This window comes from Pezoporus wallicus, unplaced genomic scaffold (assembly GCF_028554395.1).
Source record: "Pezoporus wallicus isolate ANWC-B61680 ecotype Strahan unplaced genomic scaffold, APGP_CSIRO_Pwel_v1 contig_13150, whole genome shotgun sequence".
NCBI classification, from domain to species: domain Eukaryota; kingdom Metazoa; phylum Chordata; class Aves; order Psittaciformes; family Psittacidae; genus Pezoporus; species Pezoporus wallicus.
The window spans coordinates 359830-384613 of NW_026639322.1; the positions used below are offsets into that span (position 1 = coordinate 359830).

At 62.5% G+C, this 24784-nt stretch overlaps 3 protein-coding genes across 3 annotated transcripts; 1 reads left to right on the forward strand and 2 right to left on the reverse strand.

Moving 5' to 3' along the window:
- Positions 1 to 532: 532 nt before the first annotated feature.
- Positions 533 to 2283, reverse strand: LOC130601839 (receptor activity-modifying protein 1-like). The gene is made up of 4 exons (XM_057414175.1): positions 2055 to 2283; positions 1432 to 1630; positions 1019 to 1160; positions 533 to 929 (listed from the first exon to the last, which is right to left on the reverse strand). The coding sequence occupies exons 2-4, from the start codon at positions 1562 to 1564 to the stop codon at positions 605 to 607; spliced, it is 600 nt and encodes a 199-aa protein (XP_057270158.1). The 5' UTR covers positions 1565 to 1630; positions 2055 to 2283; the 3' UTR covers positions 533 to 604.
- A 729-nt stretch (positions 2284 to 3012) lies between these two features.
- On the forward strand, positions 3013 to 15646 carry EZH1 (enhancer of zeste 1 polycomb repressive complex 2 subunit). Its single transcript, XM_057414147.1, has 20 exons — positions 3013 to 3056; positions 3579 to 3699; positions 4185 to 4313; positions 4417 to 4536; positions 5563 to 5683; positions 6234 to 6407; positions 7261 to 7363; positions 7617 to 7780; positions 8575 to 8666; positions 9346 to 9526; positions 9700 to 9896; positions 10252 to 10343; positions 10802 to 10842; positions 11206 to 11331; positions 12264 to 12442; positions 12992 to 13087; positions 13374 to 13455; positions 13592 to 13672; positions 13891 to 13975; positions 14086 to 15646. Exons 1-20 carry the CDS (start codon positions 3046 to 3048, stop codon positions 14144 to 14146), a joined length of 2256 nt encoding a protein of 751 aa, XP_057270130.1. The 5' UTR covers positions 3013 to 3045; the 3' UTR covers positions 14147 to 15646.
- Positions 15647 to 16462: 816 nt separating this feature from the next.
- Positions 16463 to 24090, reverse strand: CNTNAP1 (contactin associated protein 1). The gene is made up of 24 exons (XM_057414167.1): positions 23906 to 24090; positions 22767 to 22868; positions 22379 to 22572; positions 22138 to 22285; positions 21732 to 21935; positions 21471 to 21655; positions 21243 to 21386; positions 20696 to 20957; positions 20469 to 20618; positions 20231 to 20402; positions 20036 to 20142; positions 19819 to 19938; positions 19476 to 19679; positions 19224 to 19380; positions 19001 to 19128; positions 18746 to 18913; positions 18457 to 18675; positions 18138 to 18377; positions 17815 to 18051; positions 17558 to 17685; positions 17365 to 17458; positions 17013 to 17246; positions 16860 to 16907; positions 16463 to 16768 (listed from the first exon to the last, which is right to left on the reverse strand). The coding sequence occupies exons 1-24, from the start codon at positions 23982 to 23984 to the stop codon at positions 16578 to 16580; spliced, it is 3915 nt and encodes a 1304-aa protein (XP_057270150.1). The 5' UTR covers positions 23985 to 24090; the 3' UTR covers positions 16463 to 16577.
- Between the last annotated feature and the right edge of the window lie 694 nt (positions 24091 to 24784).

Here is a 24784-nt window from a genome sequence, read left to right on the forward strand (position 1 = left end):
GGACCCTCCCTGCTGCAGAAAGCTGATCTTGCCGGGCTCTGCGCTCCCCGGCACAGCAGCCTGACCCTGCCCCACCGCCCCGCAGCAGCGCGGGACCTTTCATGGGCGAGCGGCTGCATCTGGAAGCCATCAGGGCCCTGGCGCTCCGGGGGCCGCAGGGTTGGAGCCCCCTGGTCCAGCTCTTGGTTGGAGCCAGTGAAGCCTCCGCCTGGGCGGCAGGAGCCTCCGCCAGGGAGACACCCAATGATCTCAGCACAGCCCAGGGGCTGGGGCGGCTGCCGGGCTCCTGGGGTGTCCGGAGGGGACGGGCAGGGACGCCATGGGCAGGGACAGGACAGTGGCTGCCAGCCAAAGCTTGGGGCTCCCCCACCCCTAGTCTGGCATCCCCATTGCTCCGTGCCAGCTGGGGAAAGGCTCATCCCAGGCAGGGTCAGGAGCCCAGTCTCCTTCTCCTGACTCTCCCCTGCTTTAGGGCAGATGCAGGCATCCGGGGCCCCAGGCCCAGCTTCCCCCTTCCCAGTGCCATGGGGACCCACTCCATTCCCAGGGATGCCCAGACCCCCACCACTGCTCTGCCCTGTCCCCTGCACCCCCGGCCCACCCTTCAGTTCCCAGGGCTGGGAAGGAAGGGGGCAGCTGCTGGCTCCTCACAGGCATGGGGACAAGCAGGGGCTGAGGTGTGAGCCCCCTTTGGGGCTCTGCTGAGCACAACGGCTGCTGCGAGGGGTACGAGGCAGCTGAGCCCCACGGCCACAGCCAGAGCCAGCCCGGGGGGCATCGCGCTTGGTCGGGGGGGCTCAGCCCCCGAGCAGTTGGTGAAGTATTCAGCATGAACCTGCAGGAAGAAGGCATCGAGGACGGAGCTGGGCCAGGGGCAGGAGAGGAGCTGGGCCAGCAGCTGGGTGCAGCCAGAGAGCTCACTGTAGGCGCTGCAGGGGGGGCAGCGTGAGACCACATCCGCTGCAGTGGCCCCACTCTGGGTGTGCATTCGGCACCACCGGGACTGGCGCTGACCCACCTGCTGATCTGGTCCCAGTGGCAGCGGCTGCCCTCAGGGGTGGTCATGAGGGTGGCGTGGAAGGGAGCCCAGCAGTAGAGGGAGATCCAGTCCTGGTAGGTGTCCTGGCAGCGGGCTGCCCCCCCCAGCACCTCCGGCAGTTCTGCAGAGCACCAGGCAGACCCTGGGATGCTCCCCCGCCCGCCTCTCCCTCTGATTTCAGTTTTGAGGGGGATGTTTGGGGTCACCCATGGGGAACACTCCCAGCACTGCCCATTGTGGGCCCATCTGCCAACCCTGGGGGTCCCCACTGGGGCTGCCTACAGCCATGAGGGCCCTGTGACCTTGGGCCCTTGTGAGCCCCAGAACAGATCACAGGAGGTCTGTGGGGGGGTGGGGATGACAGCCAGGATCGCAGGAGAGCAGCTCCTCACCATCCTCATCCAGGTACACGTAGTAACCTGGAAGGAGAGACAGTGCTGTCAGCGCCAGCGGGACCTGCGCACTGTGTGAGGGCAGCAGAGCCCATGGCTGTGAGGATGCTGCGGCAGCTGGGGCCACAGCCATGCAGGGACTATGGCATCAGGGTCTTACCTTCATCCTTGAGGTCCCCATCCTCTGTGTCCCCACACCCTGCAGCAAAGAGACACGGGGTGCTAGGGGTGGTGCACTGGGGCATGAGCTGGGATGCTCCCAGCACCTCAGACATGCCTCCTCCTCCTCCTCCTCCCAGGCTGAGCTGAGCAGAACAGAGGTGACTGGGCCAAGGGTAGGAAACGGGAGCAGGAGGCTCCTGGCTCTGCCTTGGCATTGGCAACAGAGGCAGAATGGTTTCCGATCAAGCACCAACCCTGTGGGCAAACCCTGCCCAGAGCATCCTCCAAGGGGAGGGCAGGAGAGGACACGTTGGAATGGAAGGGAGAAACGGGCCAGGGGCCCCGTGGGGACTCGCTGCCAGGCCAGACCCTGTGCCTGACCTCTTGGGCACCTCTATGCAGTCCCCCCGGCTGGTACCCCCTCACCGCACCGCACAGCCCCAGCTCCGGGCTGCTCTTACCGCGCTGGAGCAGAGCGAGGAGCACGCAGCAGAGGATCCGCGCCCTGAGGAGCATCCTCCCGCCACCGGGCCCTCGACACCCGGGCTGGGGCCGTGCTCGGGGGGTTTATCCCGGTGCCCGGCCCGCCCCAGCGCTGCCCGCCCGCTCCCGAGCCAATGCCCGGGAAGGTCGGGGGGAAGCCTCGCTCCCACCCCGTCTGACTCAGCGAAGCTCCAAGGGCATCAGATGCGGGCTGCGGGCGCGGGGCGGCCCCACTCGTCCCCCCGAGGTCACCCCTGCGGGACCGACCCCCCCTGCCCTCCCGCCGGGAAGCGGAGTCCCGAACCGCAGCCGCCGGTCCCCGTCCTGCAGGGCCGAAGGGGAAGGACGCGACCCTCGCCGGGGCCGGGCCCAGCACCACCCGCTCAGGCCGCCTGGGATCCCCGGAGCAGGAAAGCCGCCGCCAACAGCCGCTTCCTGCCCGGCGCCGCTGCAGGAAGCTCGGGGCCCGCCCGGCCGCGGGGACCAGCCCCACCATTGCCCCGCAGCCATGCGGCACCCGCGTCCCCCGGGCCTGTCCCTGGCCGCTCGAGAGCCAGAAGCGCGGTGGTCACCGAGACCGGGGGTGCCCCGTCGGCAAGGACGGCCCCTGTTCTCCCCGGGCTCAGAGGGCGGCAGAGTCGGGGCGGGGACGGGCGCCGCCGGGACCGGGCGGTGACAGAGCCCACGGGGAAACGGGGTCGGACGCACCGGAACGTGTGCGGGCACCGGGCTCGGAACCGCCGGGCTCGGCCCGTTCCCCGCAGCCGGTGCTGGGGATGTCTGGGCCGTACCCAGAGAACCGGAGCCCTACCCGGGTCCTGCCAACACCCGCGTGCCCGAGCCCTCCGGTACCGGCGGCGGCGGGGGGGGAGGGCGTGGCCATCGCGAAGGGCGGAGCTACACCGGGGCGGTGCCTCTAACGGGGGCGGGGCTATCTCAGCGCATGCGCAGACGCGCAGGGGCGGCGGGATGGCTGAGGAGTGAGTGCGGGGCCCGGTGCGCGGGGGATCCCCGGTACCGGTAGGGGTGGGGGTGCGCCGGGGCCCGCTCCCCCGCTGCCGTGGCGCTGAGGGCCTCGGTCCGCTCCGGTGTTTGTCACCGCCGCAGCCGTGCGGCCCCGCGGGGAGGAGCTTGGGCCCGGCCGGCGGGGATGGGGGGGAGAGATCGAAGGGGAGCCCTCAGACCCGGCGCGGCCCGAGGCCGGGCTCTCAGCGCACCCCGCGGCTCCGGCCCGTCCCGTCCCTTCCCTTCCCGCGGCCGCGCCAGGCCGGGGGTTCCTCGGGAGCCGCCGCCGGGCCCGGGCCTGGGCTTAGTCAGCGCACGGGCGGCCACGGGGTGCTTGGGCCTCTCGGTGCGCTGTGCGTGCTCGCAAGCAGGAACTCGTGCGGGCTTCCCGGGTTCTTCTTCCCGAGTTCAAGCCCACGGCGCGGTCTGTTCCGGTAGCACGTGGGCAGGGTTAAGCTCCCCGGGGTTTGATGTTCGTTCCCGCTGCGCTTCTACAGGAAAATGGAAATCGCTGCTCCTCCAACGTCCAAGTGCATCATTTACTGGAAGAGGAAAGTCAAGTCTGAATACATGCGGCTCCGGCAGCTCAAGAGGTTCCAGGCGAACATGGGAGCGAAGGTAAAGACTGCTCTGTCAGCTGGTAGCGCTTGAGCAGCGACCAGGTGGGCGCTTCATCCTGCGGATTGCTGAGCTGCACCCCAGTTGCAAGCTGGGGAGGTTGGAGGGGATCCTGCTCCTCCTCGTGCAGCGCTGTGTGTTGAGCTGGTGAGGTGCGTATGCAGCAAAGGGGACTCGTCTCCACTTGGTCTTTAAAGTCTCCCTGCTAGGGGCTCCAGGGGGCTCTGCTGCTCCTCTCCTCCCAGGCAGGGTTTTAGAGGAGGTCGGCTGGGATCAGGAGCTACCAAATGCTGCTGGTTGTTGGGAGGACTTCAAGCAGAGTTTTGTACCAGTGTTGAGTTTAATTCGAATTCCTTCTAACAGGTATCAGTTTGAGATGCTCTGCCTTGCGTCTGCTTCTGATACTCAGACCAACATCTCATGAAGGGCTTTAGTGTTCTCCGTGTGATTTCTTAAGCTCTGAGTGCTGCTTTCCCTCCCTGCAGGCTCTGTTTGTGGCCAACTTTGCGAAGGTTCATGAGAAGACTCAGATCCTGAATGAAGACTGGAAGAAGCTCCGTGTGCAGCCGGTGCAGCTGATGAAGCCCGTCAGTGGGCACCCGTTCCTCAAGCAGGTGTGGAGAGGGAAAGGGGCTCAGCAGCAGAAGTGTGGACTGGAAGCAGCCTCTGCAGGGAGGGTTGGCTGTTTCCTCACTGCCCCTCTCTGTCCTGTTCCAGTGTACAGTTGAGAGCATCTTCCCAGGGTTTCCCAGCCAGACGCTGTACATGAGGACCCTGAACACGGTGGCACTGGTGCCCATTATGTATTCCTGGTCCCCTCTTCAGCAGAACTTCATGGTATGTAGGGAGGCTCAGGCACAAGGGCTTGGAGCAGTTTGTGTGTAGTTGTGATGTGGCTGTGAAGTGATTGGGCCTTCTTCAACTCACTTGTTTTAAGCAATGTCTGCTCAAAAGATGATGGAAGCTGTTCATTTGGCTGTCTGTTTTGTTGTATCCCATAAAACAGCCTTGGATCTGTGCTGTCTTACCTGACTCCTTGATAGGGTCATTGATATTTCAGAGGATCCTTGGAGCAGATATGGTTTGTTGCTTGATGGTTTGGTTCCCCCCCCTCTTAAGATTTTTCTTCCTTTCTCAATGGGGAGTTTTATTTCCTGGGCAGGTCCTTTCCTTTGTGACTGGATTACCCTGCTGCTCTCATTGTAAGGGTGCTACTGAGGGTTAGTTCCTCATTGGTGGAAGCAAGGCGAGTGATTTAATGCAGGTTTTGGTGGGATGTTGTTAAGTTTACCTGTTAAGCAAGCAGCTGGCCTGTGCCTGGCCTGGCTCTTTGCCTGCTCTGGGGTGTGGATGTGTCCCTGCACCCTGCGGGGCAGCTGCATGCCAGTGCAGACCGGGGCACAGTGTGAGACCAGTGACTGTAACGTAGAGCCAGCCAGCGGTGCCATGGCAGTGGAGAGCCGGTGCCCTTGCTCCTGTGGTTAACACGAGAACAGCTCCTCAGCTTTGGCTGTGTTCCTCTGGGAGTGAGTTACCGGTTTGCCTTTTGCTGTTCCAGTTCTGTGCTCTGCCTGAGCACAATGTCTCTGACGTTTGTTGGTTGTTATTGCTGGCAGCATGCGTGGTTCTGAGTTTCTTCAAGCATTGGAGGCACTGCTCTTCTTTTTCAAGGCAAATAGCACTTTCAGGGGGCAGATTTATGCTGCTGGCACGGGATAACAATGAAATGTCAGGGATGAGGCATCTGAAATTGCAACCTGGGAGGGTGAAGCTTTGCTTTGTGCTCTGCGGGTCTGTATGGGCAGGAGGAGCCTCGACCAGGCTGCAGGTGCCTCTGCTCTGAGTTGTATCTGACCTCTGCAGGTGGAGGATGAAACTGTTCTGTGCAATATCCCTTACATGGGAGATGAGGTGAAGGAAGAAGATGAAACTTTCATTGAAGAACTTATTAACAACTATGATGGGAAAGTCCATGGAGAGGAAGGTAAGAACAGTCGGCCCTGCCCGTTCAGTCTCTTCTAAATAACATATCAAAGTAGTTAAGAAGTCAAAAGGTGGCAGCAGTAACCAGCATTGCTGTGGGAGCTCTTAGAGCAGAAAACCAGGAGCACGCCTGCTGTTCTAGCTTGCAAGGATATGGTCCTGCCTTCAGTACCCTGCATCATTCTAAGTTCTTCTTCTGGAGCTGTTGTTCATGGGGGTTCATGTGCTCCGAGATGCTCAACAGTCTGTTAGGAGGAGCTCAGCAACTTTGCTTTGCTTGTGACCCCAGTCAAGGCTTTTCAGAACAGTGTGATTCCCTGCAGTGCTGCCTACCCCATCATAAAACTGTGTGGAGGCAGGAAAGCACTGGGGAACTGGGGTGTCCTGTCTTCAGATGGCACTAAATGATGCACACTGCTCTTGGGACTCCCTAGCATTAAAATCCCCCCTGTCGCTTCAAAACTGAGAGGTTCTGGCTTGGGATTTACCACCACAAGGAGCATGGAAGAGGAGGGCACTGCCACAAGCTGGCTGACATCTCTGTGTTTCAGAAATGATTTCAGGGTCAGTCCTCATCAGCGATGCTGTGTTCCTGGAGCTGGTGAACGCCCTCAATCAGTACTCGGATGAGGAAGAGGAAGGACACAATGATTCCGAGGTGAAACAGGAGGATGGGAAAGAGGAGCTGCCAGTCACAAGGAAAAGAAAACGAATTGCAGCGGAAGGTGGGTTTGGCCACAGAAACTGGGGTTCCTTTGGTCCCATTTCCATCCTGCCCTGCCTGGTTGTTAACGTGTTGCTGAGGGTTGTGACCAGCTTGGCAGGTTGTGGTCATTGAAAGCAGGGGTGCATTCGGTTGTTCTCACCGTCCCCTTGGACAGGATAAGAAGTCACCAGTTTAGAGTGTGGTGAGTAAAATTTAATGAGTCATCTGGAAAACCCTGTCTGGGTGAGGTGAGCAGCAGTGGGTGTTATCTGAGGAGGCTGTGGGAGCTCTGCTCCTGGAGGTTTCAAAGTGCTGGTCTGGTTGGTAGGTAGATCCTGTTCTGCTGCAGGCAAAGGTGGACGGTTTCAAATCCCTTCCAGACCCATTTTCCATGTATTTGTTCCTGTTCCCTCTCCTGTGCCACGTGGAGCTCTTGTTGCATAGAGATAGCTGTGGTCTGTGGGCTTTTTCTTGTGTCCTGCATGACCTTAGGAATGCTGACTGCTATTTTTGTCTTTGGTTTATAGTGATGTGGGTAGCACAAATACCAGGACCCTTTTTCAAAGGTAGAAAAGCATTGTCTGCAAATCCTGTTTTGGGAAAAGCAAGCAGTGATAACGGTTCTTAAGAAGTCATTAAGTGCTTAAGGAATCTTTAGTGCTTCCTGAGGATGCTACAGCTCTGAAGTGGCAGCACTGCATCTGGAAATGCCTTGGCCTAGCTGCAGGGCAAAAGGTTTATCCATTGTATATGGGATTATGTGTCTGCCTCTTAAAATATAATCCTGAACACCTACTGGAATCACTATGGAAGCAGGAAAGAGCTGTTCACATCTGCTTTAACTGAGGAATTGTCTCTCCTCCTCTTCTTAGGTAACAAGAAGTGTTCCAAGAAGCGCTTTCCGAACGACATGATATTCACTGCTATTTCCTCTATGTTTCCTGAATACGGCTTCCCAGAGGATATGAAAGAGAGGTAGATTTGTGCTGCACTTGTCTGTTCCCTGCCTTGGTGTCAGTTGAAATCTCTATGTCAGCAACCAGCGCTGTGCCCTGAGCACAAAGCAGAGCTCAGCCGGCCGCGGGCACCGCTTTCAAGCGTCAGAGGCTTTGGTTTAGCCTCCAGGTTACCTGGCTCAGGGTGCTGCTGCCCCGGACGGTCCCTGCTTGTGTGATGTGTCCCACGGGAGGCAGGGGCTGCGTATCTGTGGGTGTCTGTGTGTCCGCAGGTACCGGGAGCTCACGGAGGTGTCGGACCCCAACGTGCTGCCGCCGCAGTGCACCCCCAACATAGACGGGCCCTGCGCGAAGTCGGTGCAGCGGGAGCAGTCCCTGCACTCCTTCCACACCCTCTTCTGCCGCCGCTGCTTCAAATACGACTGCTTTCTGCATCGTAAGTGCAGGCTCAGCCGGACGCTTCCCTAGAGCCCTTCTCTCCTCACTTTTCCTCGGTGCTTCGTGCCTCTGCCCGCCGTGCTTAGTGTCTGTGCCGCAGGCTTTAGAGGGAGGTTGCAGTGAAGCCTTAGGAGCTTACAGGTGCCCAGAAGCCTTTTATACAGACGGCTCCACTTGTTTTCCTCAGACGGACGGGACCGACCTGCGTGGCCGTCCCGCTTTCACCACTGCTCCGCGCTTGAGCCTCCGGGCATCTGTGCCATGACCAGACTTCACTCTTGCTTTGCAGAAGCTCAACAGGGAAAGCCATGAATGTTTCGCTTCCAAAGTCTGGACATGCCCCTGTGTTTTATTGCTTCACTGGAACTTACAGCTTCATCTTAGTCATGTTTCTGCGGTTTGTCCTGCCCAGAGCCTTTTGGATGCTGTTGGACCTGCTGTTTCCCAGGTCTGAGGGCTTCTTTGGAAAGTCACAGGACTCTTTCCAGTGAATTATTTATTAAAAGATGTAATATTAAGATCATGTGGTCTTTTTGTTTCAGTCTGAAAGCAGATCTTTTTCCTACGGCCTCTCCTTCCCAAGTGTTCCCCCTCTGCTGCCGAGTCCCCGTCACGGGTTGGAGCATGGGTTGGAGTCCTGCCACCTCCTTCCCCGCTGCCAGGAGAGCTGCTCGGGCTCTTGCTGCCTGCCTCAGGCTCCCACTTGGCTGAGCTCGTGCTGCCCTGTCCCTTGCAGTGTGTGGGGAGTCTCTTGGAGGGTGCTGATAGTAAAGATAACTATTATTTTTTCAGCTTTTCATGCTACTCCTAATGTGTACAAACGAAAGAATAGAGAGACCAAGATCGAGCCAGATCCTTGCGGAGCAGACTGTTTCCTCTGGCTGGTATGTTTCTGCATTGCTGCTTTTGAAACCACAGGAGAAGTGGCTTGTCCAGCCCAGCCCTGCAGAGCCCTCTGGGTCCTTTTCACAGCTCTGATCTTTCAGAATTAGTTCTAATCCTCACTGGATTCAGGGAATCCAGATGCAGACCTTACCAGATGCGTTATCTTAGCAAATCTCCAATGAAGACTAAGCTCGAAGGTACCAGATGGGAAATTGTGGTGACAAATGATTTCCCTGGGCTCTGTGGGGCGTTTGAAGAATGGAGCCCAGGTTAAAAGCACTGGGGGGGAAGACTCGAGCTATTTTAAATGCTCTTTCAGAGCTGCAGCCCAGCCGTGTTATGGGGTGAGAGCTGCAGGGATGTGGGTGCCTGCGGTGGTGTCAGTCAGCTCCAGGATCTGGGCTGTTCTGGGCAGCCGCTGAGCTGGAACAGAGGGAGAGGCCACGAGAACCTCACTGCAGGGCAAGAGGCAAGGGAGTAGGGCCAGGGAATTTCTTCCAACCAGGCTGTGATGCTGAACGAAGCAGGAACGTGCAGTGTGGGCAGCTGCTGAAGTGGAGCACTAGGGCAGATCTTCACCTTGTCTTGGTGGTGGCAGGGCTTGTCCCAGGCCCTGTGGAAAAGCCTTTTCCGTGTTCCCTGGTCACCTGCCACCCACCTTGTCTTCTCTGCTTGCAGGAAGGAGCCAAGGAGTTTGCTGCTCTGCACAACCCCAGGTCCAAGTGCTCAGGCCGGCGCCGCCGGAGGCACCACGTGGTGGGTGCTTCCTGCTCCAGCACCCCAGCTTCTGCCCTCACCGAGGCGAGGGAAGGCGACAGCGACCGAGACACGGGCAACGAGTGGGCTTCCAGCTCCTCAGGTACCATGCCAGCCCCGGGGCAGGTGGGACGGTGCCTCTGGTGCTGCCCTGCAGCAATGGGCCAGCACCACCATCCCAGCAGGCGCTGGGCGCTGCTGAGCTCTGCTGCCCGCGGGAGGGTGCAGTTCCCCCATGCTGTACATGGCCCAACATCGATCTCTCTTTCCTGCCAGAGGCAAACTCCCGCTGCCAGACACCCACCAAGCAGAAGCTGAGCCCGGCCTCCTCCCAGCTCTTTGCGGTGGAGACGCCGCAGGAGCCCGTCGAGTGGACGGGAGCCGAGGAGTCGCTCTTCCGTGTCTTCCATGGGACCTACTTCAACAACTTCTGCTCCATTGCCAGGCTGCTGGGAACAAAGACCTGCAAGCAGGTGGGGGGCCTGGGGAGCGCAGCGGCACCGCAGCTTCCTTGTTGGTTTTATTTCCGTGCAGTAAATCGCCCCGAGGGAGGTGTTCCATCAACCCTTTGGTGGAGCTCAGTGTTACTTGGCCCTTGGCAGGACCAGCCTGGTTGGCTCCTTGCAATGGGTTGGGTGCTGGCAGGGTGGTGCTCCTGAATCCCAGCCAAGAGAAGCAATGGCACCAGTGGTCCGTGGCACCGGGCACTGCTTACTGGGACTGGGAGCCCCCCTGTGTGTGTCCTTGCACTCCTGTTTATGCTTTACATCAAAAAACAACTTGAGTGCATTGAACTTTAGTAGTCTTTTTCCTTCTGTTCCCTTGCAGGTCTTTCAGTTTGCAGTGAAAGAATCGCTTATAACCAAACTGCCAACAAACGAATTAATGAATCCATCCCAGAAGAAGAAAAGGAAGCACAGGCAAGTGTTGGACATGCTTGTTTTGTTCTTAAAATGCAACCAGATCCACTGCTTTCTGTGCCAACGCATTCCTGGTAATCCCCATCTGGCTCCCATCTGCGCACACGTCCTGCTGTCACACAGGGCTGCTGGTCCTGGCCTGTCCCTGGTGCTGGGGGCTCTGTGACCCCAGGCCGGAGCCCCACAGGAGCAGGCAGTGCCACTGGAGGGCTGGTGCTGTGTCCTCCCAGCAGCCATAGCTCCCTGGCTCATAATCTCCTTTGGGTGTGCTGATCCCCGTGTGTCCGGTATTATTCTGGCTCTAGCATTTGCCTTAAGTAGCTGCAGCTGCATCATTCTCATCTTTCTCCCGTTTCTGGCTGCCTGCTGGTTGTTAATGCTTGAGGCTGGAATTGCCTGTCTGCTCTTCCCAATGGAGGCTCCTGTGTCCTCTCAACCCCTCTGCGCTTCTCTTGCAGGCTGTGGGCTGCGCACTGCAGGAAGATTCAGCTGAAGAAAGGTAACGTTGGCCCTGGCTGTATCCCACCAGGTTCCCAGGGAGCTCCCTGGTCACACAGCCACGTCTCCCAGCCCTGCTCCTCGGGGTGCCGTGGTGCTGGTGCCAGAGCCTCTCCTGGTCTTGCTTCCACCGTAGTGGAGGCTGAGGTTTGGTGCCTGGGCCTGCTGCTGGGGGCAGAGCAGTTGTGGGTGGTGGTGATCGCAGCTGTGTGCCTGCGGGTGCTGGATGCCACCGGGCTCCCTGCCCTCTGCAGGCACATGGGGAGGTTGCAGCTTCCCTGCTCCAGAGCCCTCTGTTTGCTGCTTTTCAGCGTTCCTGCGACGGGCAGCTTCTGATCCAGGCATTTCCCCTCTTGCTCTATAGACAATTCGCCTACCCAGGTGTACAACTACCAGCCTTGTGACCACCCCGAGCACCCCTGTGACAGCTCCTGCCCTTGCATCATGACTCAGAATTTCTGTGAGAAGTTCTGCCAGTGCAACCCTGACTGTAAGGAGAAACCTGGGACCGGGGGGTGGGAAAGCATCCAGCTCTCCTGGCACCGGCCAGAGGGAGGGTGCGGAGCCGCTGCTTGCTAGAGGCTTGATCCCTGCATTCCCTGCTCTGCCCATCTGCGGCGGCTCCGTTTGCAGCCTGCTGAAATCCAGAGGGGAAACCGCTCTGTGCTGCCCCCTGACAGCCCTCTTGTTAGGGAATGCCCATCTGCGTGCCTGTATCCAGCATCGGGACCCGCGGGTGATGCTGCGGTTCCCTGAGAGCAGGATGTGTGGGCAGCAGTTAGGGTGGGAGTTGGGTCACTGCTCTGCCATGGTTCCTTTTCTTCTCTGGGCTTGCATTCCCAGCTCTGCAATGGAGATAGCTGTACTTGACATTAGTGTGGCTTCTGTGGGTGGATTTGTTAAGGGTTATGGGGCCGGAAGGACCACAGGGAGCCAGCTCAGGCTTCAGGATTCCCTTTACTGCTCTGTTATGTTGAGGTTATCAGAGCAGTTTACTTTCAACCATCACAAGTAGTCCCAAGAGGCAGATCAGCATCCCCAGCCATGCAGATGGGAAGGACCCTGTGCATGGTGTGAGCGTGCACACTGTTTCCTGGTTCACTTCCAGCTCTGGTGCCCAGGCTGCCTCACATTCACTTTGACTGCTTGTGCTCCTGGCAAGTGCTGTCCTGGTCACTTTGGGGGTAGGAAGGCTGGCTGAGGCCTGCTGTCTGCTGCCCAGAGCACAGTGGATGGAGGGCTCCTCATTAGCACAAAGGCACCTTCCTTATGTGTGCACGGTGGCGGGCAGGAAGCATGGCCCTCGCTTACAGGCTTAGTCCTGAACCTGCCCATGGGCCTGCCAGGGTGAGACCTGGCTCGGGAGGAGCTTCCCTGGGGCAGGGACCCTGTGGTGCAGAGCCCTGTGCTGTGCTGCTGCAGGTCAGAACCGCTTCCCGGGCTGCCGCTGTAAAACCCAGTGCAACACCAAGCAGTGCCCGTGCTACCTGGCTGTGCGGGAGTGCGACCCGGACCTCTGCCTGACCTGCGGCGCTTCGGAGCACTGGGACTGCAAGGTGGTCTCCTGCAAGAACTGCAGCATCCAGCGGGGTCTCAAAAAGGTACTGCCAGCATCGGCTGCTGGTGGCCTCTGCCTCGGGTGCGCTGGTACCAGCAGAGCCCCGGCTGCGTGCCGCTGAGGAGCTCTGGAAGAGAAGCTGCTCTGAGGCTTCCGTAGCACCTGGGGGCTATGGATACGGAAATCAAGAGAAGGGAATTGCGTGAGGAAGGGTTGAGAGCAAGGAAGTGTTAAATGTGACTCCAGGGAAAGGCTTGATCCTGAATTCAGGACAAGGAATTGCGTGTAAAAAAGGCAGAAGTTCAGAGAAAGGTACAAATTGGTGGGTGTCAAATGTGCAGCTCCAGTCTAGTGGTGCTGGGACACCTCAGTCTGGAGGGAGCTGTGTATCCCCTTGAACCAGGGGATGCTGCATAGAGACTGGTCCCCCTTCACTCTCTGGTGCTGGGCCCTTGAGCGTGGCATTGGCTGTTCCCTGGTGTGTGCCAGGAGGTGCAGAGCTCCTTGCTCTGCCCGAGGCAGGGTGGGATCTGTGTGCTGGGAGCCGTGGGCCTGCTGACCGTTAACTGCTTCCTTTCCTCCCCGGCTCCAGCATTTGCTGCTGGCACCGTCGGATGTCGCTGGCTGGGGGACCTTCATCAAGGAATCTGTGCAGAAGAACGAGTTCATCTCCGAGTACTGTGGTGAGGTCAGTGCTCCTGCCCGTGCCAGGGTGCTCTGCTGTGTCTGACCAGGTTTGGAGGCTCTGTCTTGTACTGTTTGGGACCTACCACAGTACTTTTTAGGCCCTCCACCATGGAGGAGCGTGTCGGGTACATGCTGCTCCTTGGGAGCTCAGCTCCTCTCTCTGCTCCCTCCCTGGAGCCCTGATGAGCTCTGGCCACTGGGGTGGGAGGGAGATGAGTCCCACTCCTTGCAGCACCCCTGGGTGTGCCCTCAGGCACTGGGTCTCTCAAGGTGCTCTCCTTCTCCAGCTTATCTCACAGGATGAGGCTGACCGGCGAGGGAAGGTCTATGACAAGTACATGTCCAGCTTCCTCTTCAACCTCAACAACGGTAACTGGCCTGGGGCTGCGAGGGTTGGAGAGACCTGGGCAGCCTGGCAGGGGCTGGTGGCCGGGTGGCCATTGCAGCCCCTGCAGACAGGCCTCTCCCTGCTACAGTTTTGGGGCTTTTTCGGGTGGTTTTCTAGATTTCGTTGTCGATGCCACCCGCAAAGGCAATAAAATCCGCTTCGCCAATCACTCGGTGAACCCCAACTGCTATGCCAAAGGTGAGACGGTCCAGCCCAGCCCCACCTCTGAGGGGTGGCTCTCTGGGGTCCTGTTCAGCTCTGGGATTGCAGCGGATTCTCTGGGGTCCCAAGTTGTCCTGAGCCTGGCCAGAGCCTCCTCCCTGCAGCCGGTCCCATTGCTGCTGGTGTGGCTGAAGCCCTGCAGGAGCCATGGGCTGCAGCCGCAGCCCCGTGTCTCTGGTGCCTCTTTGTTGCAGTGGTGATGGTAAACGGAGACCACCGGATCGGGATCTTTGCCAAGAGGGCGATCCAGGCAGGAGAGGAGCTCTTCTTCGATTACAGGTACCTGGGGAGTGGCTGCTGAGGATGGGGGTGCAGGGTTGGCCCTGCTTCCTTGTGGGGAGCATGGCGGGGGGGGTCACTACAGCAGCTGTGACTTTCCTGTCTTGTAGGTACAGCCAGGCTGATGCCCTGAAGTATGTCGGCATAGAGAGGGAGACAGATATCATCTAGGCTCCGTGTGGGGCAGTCCCTAGCCCACCCTGCTGCTGCACCCTGTAAGCAATGCCATGTTTGCTTCACGCTGACATGACTGCTGCTCTTCCCCTTGCTGAGTGTGTCACAAATGCTACTTCCCACCCAGAGAGAGACTCGGGGCAGGAGTGTGAGTGGCTGCTGCCAGGGGCAGCTTTGCCAGCACTGGGCAGGGGCAGGCGCTGGAGCTCTGCTCTACTCACCCAGGCTGGAGGGAGCCATGGGCCGAGGCTGGGGCTTGAAGCAAAGTTGTGCTGGAGGAGCAGAGACAGCCACAAGGTCTCTGTCCGTTTTCCATTGACTGCTGGAAGCACAAGAGCGAGCGTGGTACCACCCGCACCGAGACCAGCCCTGTCCCCTGGGATAGGCTCCAGTCTCAGGTGCCTCCTCTCGCTGCTTATTTTGCCCCGTTGATGGGGACAGCGAGAGGGTTGAAGCCATAGAGATGTGGCCGCAGCAGGGCCTGGACTGCTGTGGCTGAGGCTGTTTCCCCTCTGCCCCAGCTGGCTGGGGGACGGGGACCAGCTCCCCACGGGTGATGCGATTCAAGGGGATGGGGAGAGCAGCACTATGCAAAAAGTCACTTTGGGTAGTGGAATACCACTGAGCTGGTTGGAGACGATGTTATGGGAATGCTGCTGCCAGCGCGAGAGGCTGGAGGCAGCAGAGCCCCAGGAGCCTGAGGATGCTCTTTGGCGTGTCCAGGTGGTTGTTGGCTCATACTGGGGCTGGCGCACAGATGCCTCTGCCCAGAGGTCTGGGTACTCCCTCCTCTGGTAGGACAGTCCCTGTTGGAGGAGCATGGGCCTGGCCCTGGGGATAAAGGGGAAACGTTCTCTGAAGGGTGAGGTTTGGCCTTAGCACCACATGCAAAAAGAAAAAGCAAAGCACTTTAAACTGCTCCTCCCGGCCAGCAGCCGTGTCCTGTCTGTGCTCTGAGGGTGCAGGGACCACAGAGGGCTGAGATTGCTGCTCTGCAGCTCCATTGCAGGGATGTTGGGATGGGGTTATTGGGCAGAGCCCCCCGTCCCTTTGTGGGGGTAGCATTTGGGGGCACTGCAGAGCTTGAGCGGTGCTGGGTCCTTGCCTGGCACCTTGGGGGAACCCTGGAATCCCCATGGCGCCGCTCATCCCTGCCGCTGTGGTCCATGGATGGAGCGAGGTGCTGGGTCTGCCCCAGGAGCCAAGCCCTGCCCCGCAGGCTGCCTGGCTGTCCGTCCTTGTGCTGTCCACGCTGCCCTCCTGAGGCTCGGAGGGGTCTGGGTCTGTCTGGAGCAGTGCTTGTAGATGCCAGCGCCCGCCTGCGCCTGCCCGGCTCCCCCCGCCTCTGCTCTCAGCTCAGCGCCCTCGCCACTTTGGCCACATCTGCACTAGGCCAGGCTTGTGTCTGTGGTTTGTGGACAGTGGATAACGATGATGCACTTTACAAATAACGTGGCTTGTAGCCTTTGTCATAATAAAGTGGTAGCAAACCCCCCCGTCAAGGCTCTGTGGCCTCTGTTACCCTAGGGAGCAGCTACCGGTGGTGTCTGTGTCCCCTGGGCCCCCTCGGTGGCAGCTCCGGAGCCCAGCGGGGCTTGTGAGCAGCTCCCGGTGCCACCACTGCCTGGATCCCCACTGTCTCAGGTGTGGGGGGAGAGCAGGGGCATAGCAGGAGCCTGAGCTGCATCCAGCCTCTGCTCTTTCCACGCCGCATCCCGCTCTGGGCATGGGAGTTGCTGTTGTCCATGAGCGAGGCGAGGAGCCCCCAGGGGAAGGCGGGGGAGCCTCAGCCGCTGTCATTCTGCCTTTATTTGAGTATCTTCACATCTCGGTCAACAGAACAGGCTTTGTAAAAGTAAAGTGCCCAGTGGAGCTCGGCCGTTGGGTGGGTAACCGCGTTTCTGTAACGTCGCCTTACCACAGTACAGCGAGTGAGCGGGAGCCTTCCCGGGGCCGGCGGGGACCGGCACAGACCCGGCCCCGCGGCCGCAGCCCCCGGGAGGAGCTTCCCTTTGGATTTTTATACAAACGGAGAGAGTAAAAAACCCGGGGTGTAGCGGGAGGATCCGTTACCTGAGCGGGTGAAAGCAGCAGCGAGGGGCGGTGGCATCATGCGCGGCAGCGGCCGGGGGTGCCGGCACGGGCGGGTATTGCTGGGTGCGGGGCTGGCGCCGGGGTCCTCGTGGCTCTGGCTTTAAGCGAGCAAAGCAGCGGCTCAACTACGTGTGAGCGGGGCGGCGGGGCCCGTGCTGCCCGTACCGGGGCTCCCGGTGGGGCAGAGCTGGCGCAGGGTCCCGGCCGCGCTCCGGGGCCGGTCCTGCCCCGCGGCGGGTGTTGGCAGTTCAGGAGCGCTCGGCCCTTTGGTCCTGCGATGCTCGCTCGGCCCCAGGGCTGTGGGGCTGCGAGCGCGTCCCACCCCCGGGCACCACTAATCCCCTTTGGCCTCCTCCAGGATCTGGGGCAGGTTCTGGTCCTTGCGTGCCGAGAGCGGTTTGGCAGCGCTGCCGTAGTCCTGGATGGCCTTGGGCTCGTTGGTGTGGTAGGAGCCCTTGTAGCGGTGGTGGTAGAAATAGAGCAGCACCAGCAGCCCCCCGAGCAGCAGGAGCAGGAAGATCACAACTGCAGGGAAGAGGCAGCGGTGAGGGGCTTGTGGGGGGGGAACACAGGGCCAGGGCAGAGGTGGTGGGCACCGGCCGGGTGCTTCACTTACACCCGATGATGATCCCGATCCAGCCGTCATCGTGCACATGGGGGAAATCTGCAGAGACAGAGAGGCTGAGACCTGGCTGCAGCAGGGTCTTGTGCTGCAGCATCCCCTCCGCTGCTGAGGCTTGCTGGGGGGGGGGGGTACCACAGCACCTACCTATGTCCATGTACCAGGGGTCCATCTCGGGAGGGATGAGGATGGTGGTGAGGGGGAGCATAGAGGCACAGTTCGACTCCACCAGCTCCCCACGGATGCTGTAGGGCTTCAGGACACTGGTGGGGTGGAAGATGGCTTTGAGAGGGACGAGAGTGTTGAACTTCACCCCCGAGAGGCAGCCTGAGAAGCCGGGCGTGTTGTAGCGCTGGATCTCGGGGTCAATCACACCGGTCTCTGTGGGGGCACAGGAGGAGAAGGCTCATCCCCTGCAGAGGGCAAGGACCGTGCTGGGCAGAGAAGCCCCCGAGACCCCAGCATGGGAGTGGGCAGCTGAGGGCAGGACCCAGCTCACCCATCACGCGCCCCAGGTACAGGTTTTTGGGCGAGTCCAGCTTGCTGTCCACGAACAGGGAGAACTGCTGCTCCATCACCGGGAGATAGTCCACCTGGGGAAGGGACGGTGCCAGCTCCTGCCGAGCCTCCTCTGCCTCCCACACCCTGCCTGTGCCCCCTCCCAGCCTCACCCGAGCCCCACGGGGCTATACCTGCGTGTACAGCGTGCGGTGCAGGCGGGTGATGTTCACCCTGTGGGGCCTCCCGTCTGTCACTGGCTTGGTGGTGAGGGCGAAGACGTAGGGGCTGGTGCCCAACTGGTAGCGCAGCTGCAGGCTCCCTGTGGGCAGAGTGGGGCCATCAGTGGGGCCAGGGCTCTGGGCAGTGGGTCCAGCCCCTCCGCAGTGCTGGTGGAAGGAAGGTCCCGTGCGGCCGTGGTACCCGAGGAGATCCCCGCAGGCTCCCTCACCGTCATCCTTGATGAGCACGGCCATGTAGTCCTTGACGAAGGTGCTGACGTAGAGCAGCACGGCGGGCGCCGCGGTGGTGCTGAAGCTGAAGCTCACCTCCTCGCTGGTGAGGTTGTAGCCGGGCAGGGGCTGCCAGGGGCTGCTGATGATGCTGGCAAACTCGCGGGCAGCGTACAGCGACATGGGCAGGATGTTGTACCGCACCCAGGTGCCCTCCTCGAAGTACCCGCCGATGTCTGCGGGGCACGCGCAGGGTGATGGGAGCACAGGGGGGGAACACCCGGGAGCCCCACGGCAGCCCCGGCGAGGCCCCCGCGCTCACCGTGGTTGCAGAAGGGCCCGTCGAAGGCAGAGACGCTGCAGTTGCAGCTGTAGTGGCTGTAGCGCTCGACGCAGAGCCCGCTGTTCTGGCATGGCACCGGCGGGTCCTGGCAGTGCCCGGTGCAGTTGACCCGCACGCCCTCGGTCTCGTTGGCTTTGCCCTCCAGGTTGAGCGTCACCCCGTTCATCCGCAGCGCCCGCAGGCACCCCAGGAACGGGCGCATCTTGTGCTCCGCCGCGCCTGCAGCGGGGCCGAGCGTCACCGCCGGCGCCCCACGGGGAGCCGGGCACCGGGGATGCGGTTGGGGGGGGGCTCTCACCAACATAGAGGGGTCTGTCGAAGTCCAGGCGCACGAAGCTCTGCGGCGGAGCCTGCCGCACCACCCAGGGCAGTTTGTCCACCCGCAGCCGCGCCAGCTTCACGTTGAGCTCAGCCTTCACCTGGTGCCACTCGTCGTCGTTCCAGGGCACCGCCGACCGCACCGTCAGGTTCTCGTCCCCGTTCCCGATGTCGTAGGCAAACACCACGTCCCTGGTGGCTGTAGGGACACGGCGTTGGGAGGAGGCCCCGCTCACGTCCCCCCCTCTCGCCCCGCTGCCCGCCCGTACTGTTGAGCTCCACACGGATGTAGTTTCGGGAGCCGGGATTCTCCAGGAAGACGCCGGACTGGGCGGTGGTCTTGAAGTAGAAGGAGATGTCGAGGCTGTGGTTGGCCTGGAAGGTGGGGAAGAGCAGGGCTGCGCCCTTGTTGAAGGAAATGGTGTTCCAGGTGTTGCCTGTGGGGAGCAGGAGCGGTGAGGGATGGGCATGGAGCACCACAGCCACAGCACCCCACGGGACCCGCTGCGGATCCGGTCACTCACGGTCTCCGTAGCACCGCAGGGGCCCCAGCAGGAACTGGGCTTCGGAGCCGGTGCGGTTGGTGTCTCCAACCACAACCTGTGTGACGGGCAGGTGGTCCACGAAGGTCAGCAGACCCTTGTCCGTCCTCCTGCGCACGGCACACGTGTCGGAGGGGCCGTGAGGGGCTTCTGCCCCTTGGCCAACCCAGCCCCTGTGCCCCCATCGCAGCCCGCCAGCACTCACCACAGCGCGTGGTCAGCATCACAGTTGCAGAAGTACTTGGGGTCAGCGCAGTTCTTATCCAGGCCGCATGCGCAGCGTTGGATGCCCGGCCGAGAGCCCCCCCAGTAGTAGTGCCGCTCGTCGTGACGGCCCATCCAGAAGCTGAAGGGCAGCCCGGCTGCGGGCACACGGGAGGGTGAGGACGTGGTCCCGCAGCGTGGTCCCACCGCGGGGGCCCCGCGGCACGGCCCCGCTGCTCCCCCCGCTGCTCACAGGGGGTGTTGAGCAGGCGGGAGCTGTAGCAGTGGAGCTCGATGCGCTGCTCGCAGTACTCGGAGGCATTGGCCAGCGCCGAGACCTCGGCCCAGGAAGCGTTCCAGTACTCCACAGCGCCCAGGTAGGGCTGGTCCACGCTGGAGCCCGTCACCCGCGTGGCGTAGTGGCGGTTGTGCCGGATGATGGTCCACGCTCGGTCCTCTGTGGAGGCAGGGGGGGATGCTAGGTGCAAACCCCAGGACCCCCCTGCTCCCTGCATCCTGCTCCACCCACCACACACAGGCAGAGGCTGGCCCCTGGGGGCACTGGGTAGAGGGGGGCACCCTCCCGCTGCCCCCACCTCGGATGTCGCAGTACACGGTGAAGGGCTTGAGCGGCCCGCTGCCATCCGGGTCGATGGTGTAGTTGCCTGAGGTTTTCCCGCTGACCCGGTAAGCATCGCACGACTCCTTGTAAAGGGCTGGAAGAGGCAAACGGGGCTGGGGTCAGCGTGGGGGGGGGAGTGGGAGGACTGCAGGGGCCCGTGCTTGTCCCCCAGCCCGACACCCCCGGCTCACATTTGTGGCAGGTCTCTCCCTTGTACCCTGTCAGGTCACAGATGCACATGAAGTCATCCCAGGACTGGATGCAGCGGCCGTCGTGCTCGCACAGGTTGGGGGTACACCTGAGGGCGCAGAAGGCTCCTGTCCTGGCACCAGCGCAGCCCCCAGTGCCCGCCTGTGCCCAGCCAGCACCCTTGTCTCCACTGGTACCTGTCTGTGATGCCACAGACGTTGAAGAACACGTTGAAGTACTGCCCCAGCCGGTGCTGCTCCAGCAGCTCCATGTCCACGGGCTGCATGTCCACGTTCAGCATCTGCAGGCAGCCGTGGAAGGCCGTCTGGTTCGAGCGGCAGCCGGTGACTGAGGCCGGCTTGGGGCAGCCTGCAAGGCACAGCGTGGTGAGCAGTCCCCAGGCACCCATCGCCCCGGTTCCCCCCCGCCACCCACCTCCGAAGAAGTACTGGCTGCCGGTGCGGAGCTGGAAGGGATGCGCCACCCGGAACTCGGCGCCATCGTCATCGTCGATGGTCACCACGGCCGAGCCGTCCCGCGCCACCAGCTGCACCGAGTGCCAGAAGCCGTCGTTGAGGCGATGCCCTGCGCAGGGACAGGATCGTGCATCAGAGAAACCGCCTCCAGCCTGACACCGGCCCCACGCTGGCTCCGCAGCCCACCTGCGGCAAACTCCAGCTTCTTCTTGCCGGGCTGGGCGATGGAGACGTTGATCTGGCCCTCGCTCAGCACCACCTCGAGGGAGCCCAGGCGGTCGGCGAAGCTGGTGTAGAGCAGGAGCCCGGCGGTGTCCCAGGAGCGGAAGCGGAAGCTGACGGACAGGCGGTTCCTCCGGGGGATCCCTGGCACCTGCACGTAGTTGTTGATGCCGGCGAAGGTGATGGGGTTGTACAGCTGGTCCCGGCAGTAGTGGCCCACGCGGCCCTGGGGGCGACCACAGGAGGTGGTGAGCAGGGGGATGCCCCCTCATCCCATCCCATCCCCTGCCCTCCCATCCCACCCTATCCCATCTCAACCCATCCCCACAGCCCTGGCCCCCATCACTCCCGATCAATCCCATTGCCTGGCAGAACCAGGCAGACGCCCCGGGCCAGGAACAACCTCCCGCGGTCAATGCAGTGCCGCTCGGCTGAGCACAGCCGCTGCCCGTCCTCACATCACCCCATAGGGATAGGGCCCCTGGGCAGGGGCTACCACCCAGGGCTGGACCTCAAAGCGGATGTTGGGTCTCCGGTGCCGGGCCAGGTCGGCGATGTTGACCCCATTGAAGATGATGTTCTCCACGCAGCCCCGGAAGTTTTGCCGGTAGGTGAGGTGCTGCTTGTCCTGGTCAATGACGCCCCCAAAGAAGAGCTGGGAGGCAGAGGGAGAGGGTCAGCCCCTTGCTGGGCTTGCTGTGCATCAGCATCCTGGCAGCTCCCTGCTCACCGCACCCACCTCCGTGTCGAGGTCGAGCTGGTCGAAGGTGCCGTGGCAGCGGAAGCGCTTGACCTCCCCGTCTAGCGTGAGGTTGACGTGGCGGCCATAGCGCTCGATGTGCAGCGAGTGCCAGTGCTGGTCATCCAGGAGGCTGCCCACCGTCACCGTCGTGTGGCCCTCGGTGGCATGCACCGGGCTGCTGCCTGGGGACGGGCAGGCTCAGCTGGCGGCTCCCCAGCGCTGTGTCCCCCAGCCCTACATCCCCCAGCCCTGGCTCACCTAAGCTGATGTGCAGGAAGAGCTGAGCCTGTTTGAGCTCCACTGTGATGTAGTCACCCTGAGCGCCCTCGCCGTGCATCAGCACCCCATCCTGCTCCAGCGTCTTGAAGTTGAAGGAGATGTCATCCTCCATGGTGCTGATCCTCTTGGCCCGGAAGCGGTAGGAGATGGCATCATCCCCATCGAAGTAGAGCACGTGGGACCCTGGGGAGAGCAGAGTGGCCCCGGTCACGTCGCTGCCCACAGCAGCAGGCGCCTGGCATGGGGAATGCTCCATCCTGTTACATTTCATGCCAGAGCTGATGACTGCAGACGGCTCGGACACAGCCCCTCTGGGAAAGGGTTCTCCAGACGTGCTGGAGCCGACCCCATGCGGGGCTGCTGCAGCCCCAGCTCGGGTACTCACGATAGGGGCAGCCGTAGAGGCCCAGGCGCAGCCCAATCTTCCCGCGCGGGTTCCAGGCCACCGGGATGATGCGGATGTAGCGCGCGAGGATGGGGTAGTGCAGGTCGTGCCGCACCACCCCGCTCTCATTCACGTTCCCGAAGAACGTCTGGGGATGAAGGGCCATCATCAGCACCTCGCTCCAGGCAGTTCCTCCTTCCCAAGGATCCCCTTCCTGCAGGGACCCCTGGGCTGCCCTTACCCAGTTGCTGCCCTGCTGGAAGAAGGGTTTCCAGCTGGTGGGGTGGTCCCCGTAGAGCACGATGTAGCGCGTCAGCCAGTCGTAGGTGTTGAAGGTCCCCTGCGTGGCCACTGCATTGATTCGGTGCTTTTGCATCAGGTCGATCTGGAGCCAGGGTTGCTTGTCCCGGGGGTCAGGGGACCAGCCGCTGGTGCCTGCAGGGGGAGCGGCTCAGCCCCACTGCAGCACCCGGCTGTGGGTGGGAGCTGCAGGGCTGCGGGGCTCACCCCCACCCCGGCTGAGCATCCGAGGACCCCTCAGCCCCACACGAGGCAAGACCTTGCTGGGGACACCTCTGCCCATGGCTCTTCCCCCCGACCCCGTCTGCACCCCGGTCCCTGGCACTCACTGTGCAGCCGGGCAAAGGTGGCCGAGTAGAAGATGTTGTATCTGGAGGAGGCACCGAGGGACCAGGAGTACAGGGGAGAGACGAGCTCATCGTAGCAGGGTCCTGCGGGGAGAGCGGGGCTGGGGCCGGGCTCGGGGCCCTGAGGTGACCTCTATGGCTCTGGGGGCCCCGGGACCCCGCAGGGAGCGGAGGGTCCAGCTCCCGCTCTGCCCTCCCACTGCAGCGGAGCTGACACACCTCTGCGGGTCCCGGCGCCCGCACCGGCCGCCGCTGCACTGACGTGAGCTCAGGGACCCCCCCCGCCGCCCCGCCCCGCCCCGCCCAGGGCAACCCCCCCCCAGAGACGGCTCCAGCCGGGTCCCGAGCCCTGCGCAGGGCCTCCCCCCCCCCCCCCCCCCCCGGCCCGGTCGGACGGAACCGGGGAGCCCAGGAGCGCTTGCAGCATCCCCGGCCTCAGTGCGGGGCCAGGGCAGCCGCGCTGCGCTTAATGCTGCATCACCCCTGCCTGCACCGTCCCTGCCTGCACCGCCCCTGCCTGCACCGTCCCTGCCTGCACCGCCCCTGCCTGCACCGTCCCTGCCTGCAGCATCCCTGCCTGCCCCATCCCTTGCCTGCAGCATCCCTTGCCTGCACCGTCCTTCGCCTTCACACCCCGCAGCCCGCGCGTCCTCACACAACCCCGGCCCCTGGGGAAGGGGCCAAGGGCTCCGGCTCCGAGGGGCCGCAGGGACCAGTCCGGTGCCGCCCCGCGGCCGGGCCGGTACCCGCGGTGGCGATGGCCGAGGTGCCGGCGGTGCTGGCGGAGCGCGGCCGCCCCCGGGGATGCGGCGCAGCGGGGCGGGTGCTTGGGGCATCCCCGGAGGCTCCGGGCCGGTGCGGTGCCACCGGCGCGGGGCTGCGGAGGAGCGGACCGGGGAAGGGCGGGGGGGAGGGCGCACGGACGCCTGTGTCCGGGGGTGACCTTGGGGACGATGCGGACCGGGGCGTCGGGGGAGAACGGGGGATGCCCGGGGCAGAAGGGGGGGATGGCCGGGAGAACGGAGGTGAAGGGAATCGTGCGGCTCAGGGGTGCGGGGCCGGGCAACGGGTGCGGTCCCGCAGTGCGGAGCGGCCGCTCCCGGGGCTGCGGCCCCACTTACGTGCGAGGCAGCCGGGAGCGGGGCACAGGAGGCCGGTGCAGGCGGCGAGCAGGAGTCCGAGGAGGCGGCGAGCGCTCATGCTGGAGCGCCCCGAGCGCCCTCGGCGCCGCCGCTCCCGGTGCTGCAGCCGCGCGGCGGAGCGGGGCCGGCGGCTCCGCCCACGGCGGGAGGCGGGGGGGGGCGTCCCCGGGACCGGGATGCGGCGCAGCGCAGAGCCACGGCCTCCCCCCCCCCCCCCGCTCTCCCTTGTGCCGCGCCCCCGAGGGATGCTCCCCGGGGGTTATATTTGGGGATGCGAATGAGGACGTGCAGGGAGCTCCCCGGGTGTTACCGGGTCCTGGTCTCGGTGCTCAGAGCCCGCGGTAGCCGGGCAGGAGGGGGGGGCGGCTGAAGAGGTGCCCCCCAGCGCACCCGCAGCAGATGTGGCAGCAGTTTGTAATCAAGCCGCAGATTAAGGTCTGCGGGTCTCGGGGCCGCCTGTCTCTCTCCAGTGGTGCAGAAGATGGGATTTATCTTGTCTGTTCCCAAACATCCCCAGACACCCACGGGGGGGGGGCTGGCAACCGCGTGTCCTACATATGCTGCCTGCCCCACAGACCGCGCAGTGCTCGGTGTACCCCTGTGCTTGTGAGCCCCACAAACGCAGCCCCGAGGATGGGGTGCACCGGGGCCCTGGCAGGGCTCGGTGCGGGCAGCTCCGCACCGCTGGCACCGGGGCGCTGCCCACCCGTCCTGGGCACCGCGGGGCAGGGCTGCGGGTGCCAGGGCAGCTTCCTGTGCAGGCAGAGCCGAGCCTGGGCTGGCAGGCGAAAGAGGGAACAGAAACCCACAGGTGGGGCGAGGCGGGGGGGGGGCTGGCAGGGACCCTGCCCAGCTGCA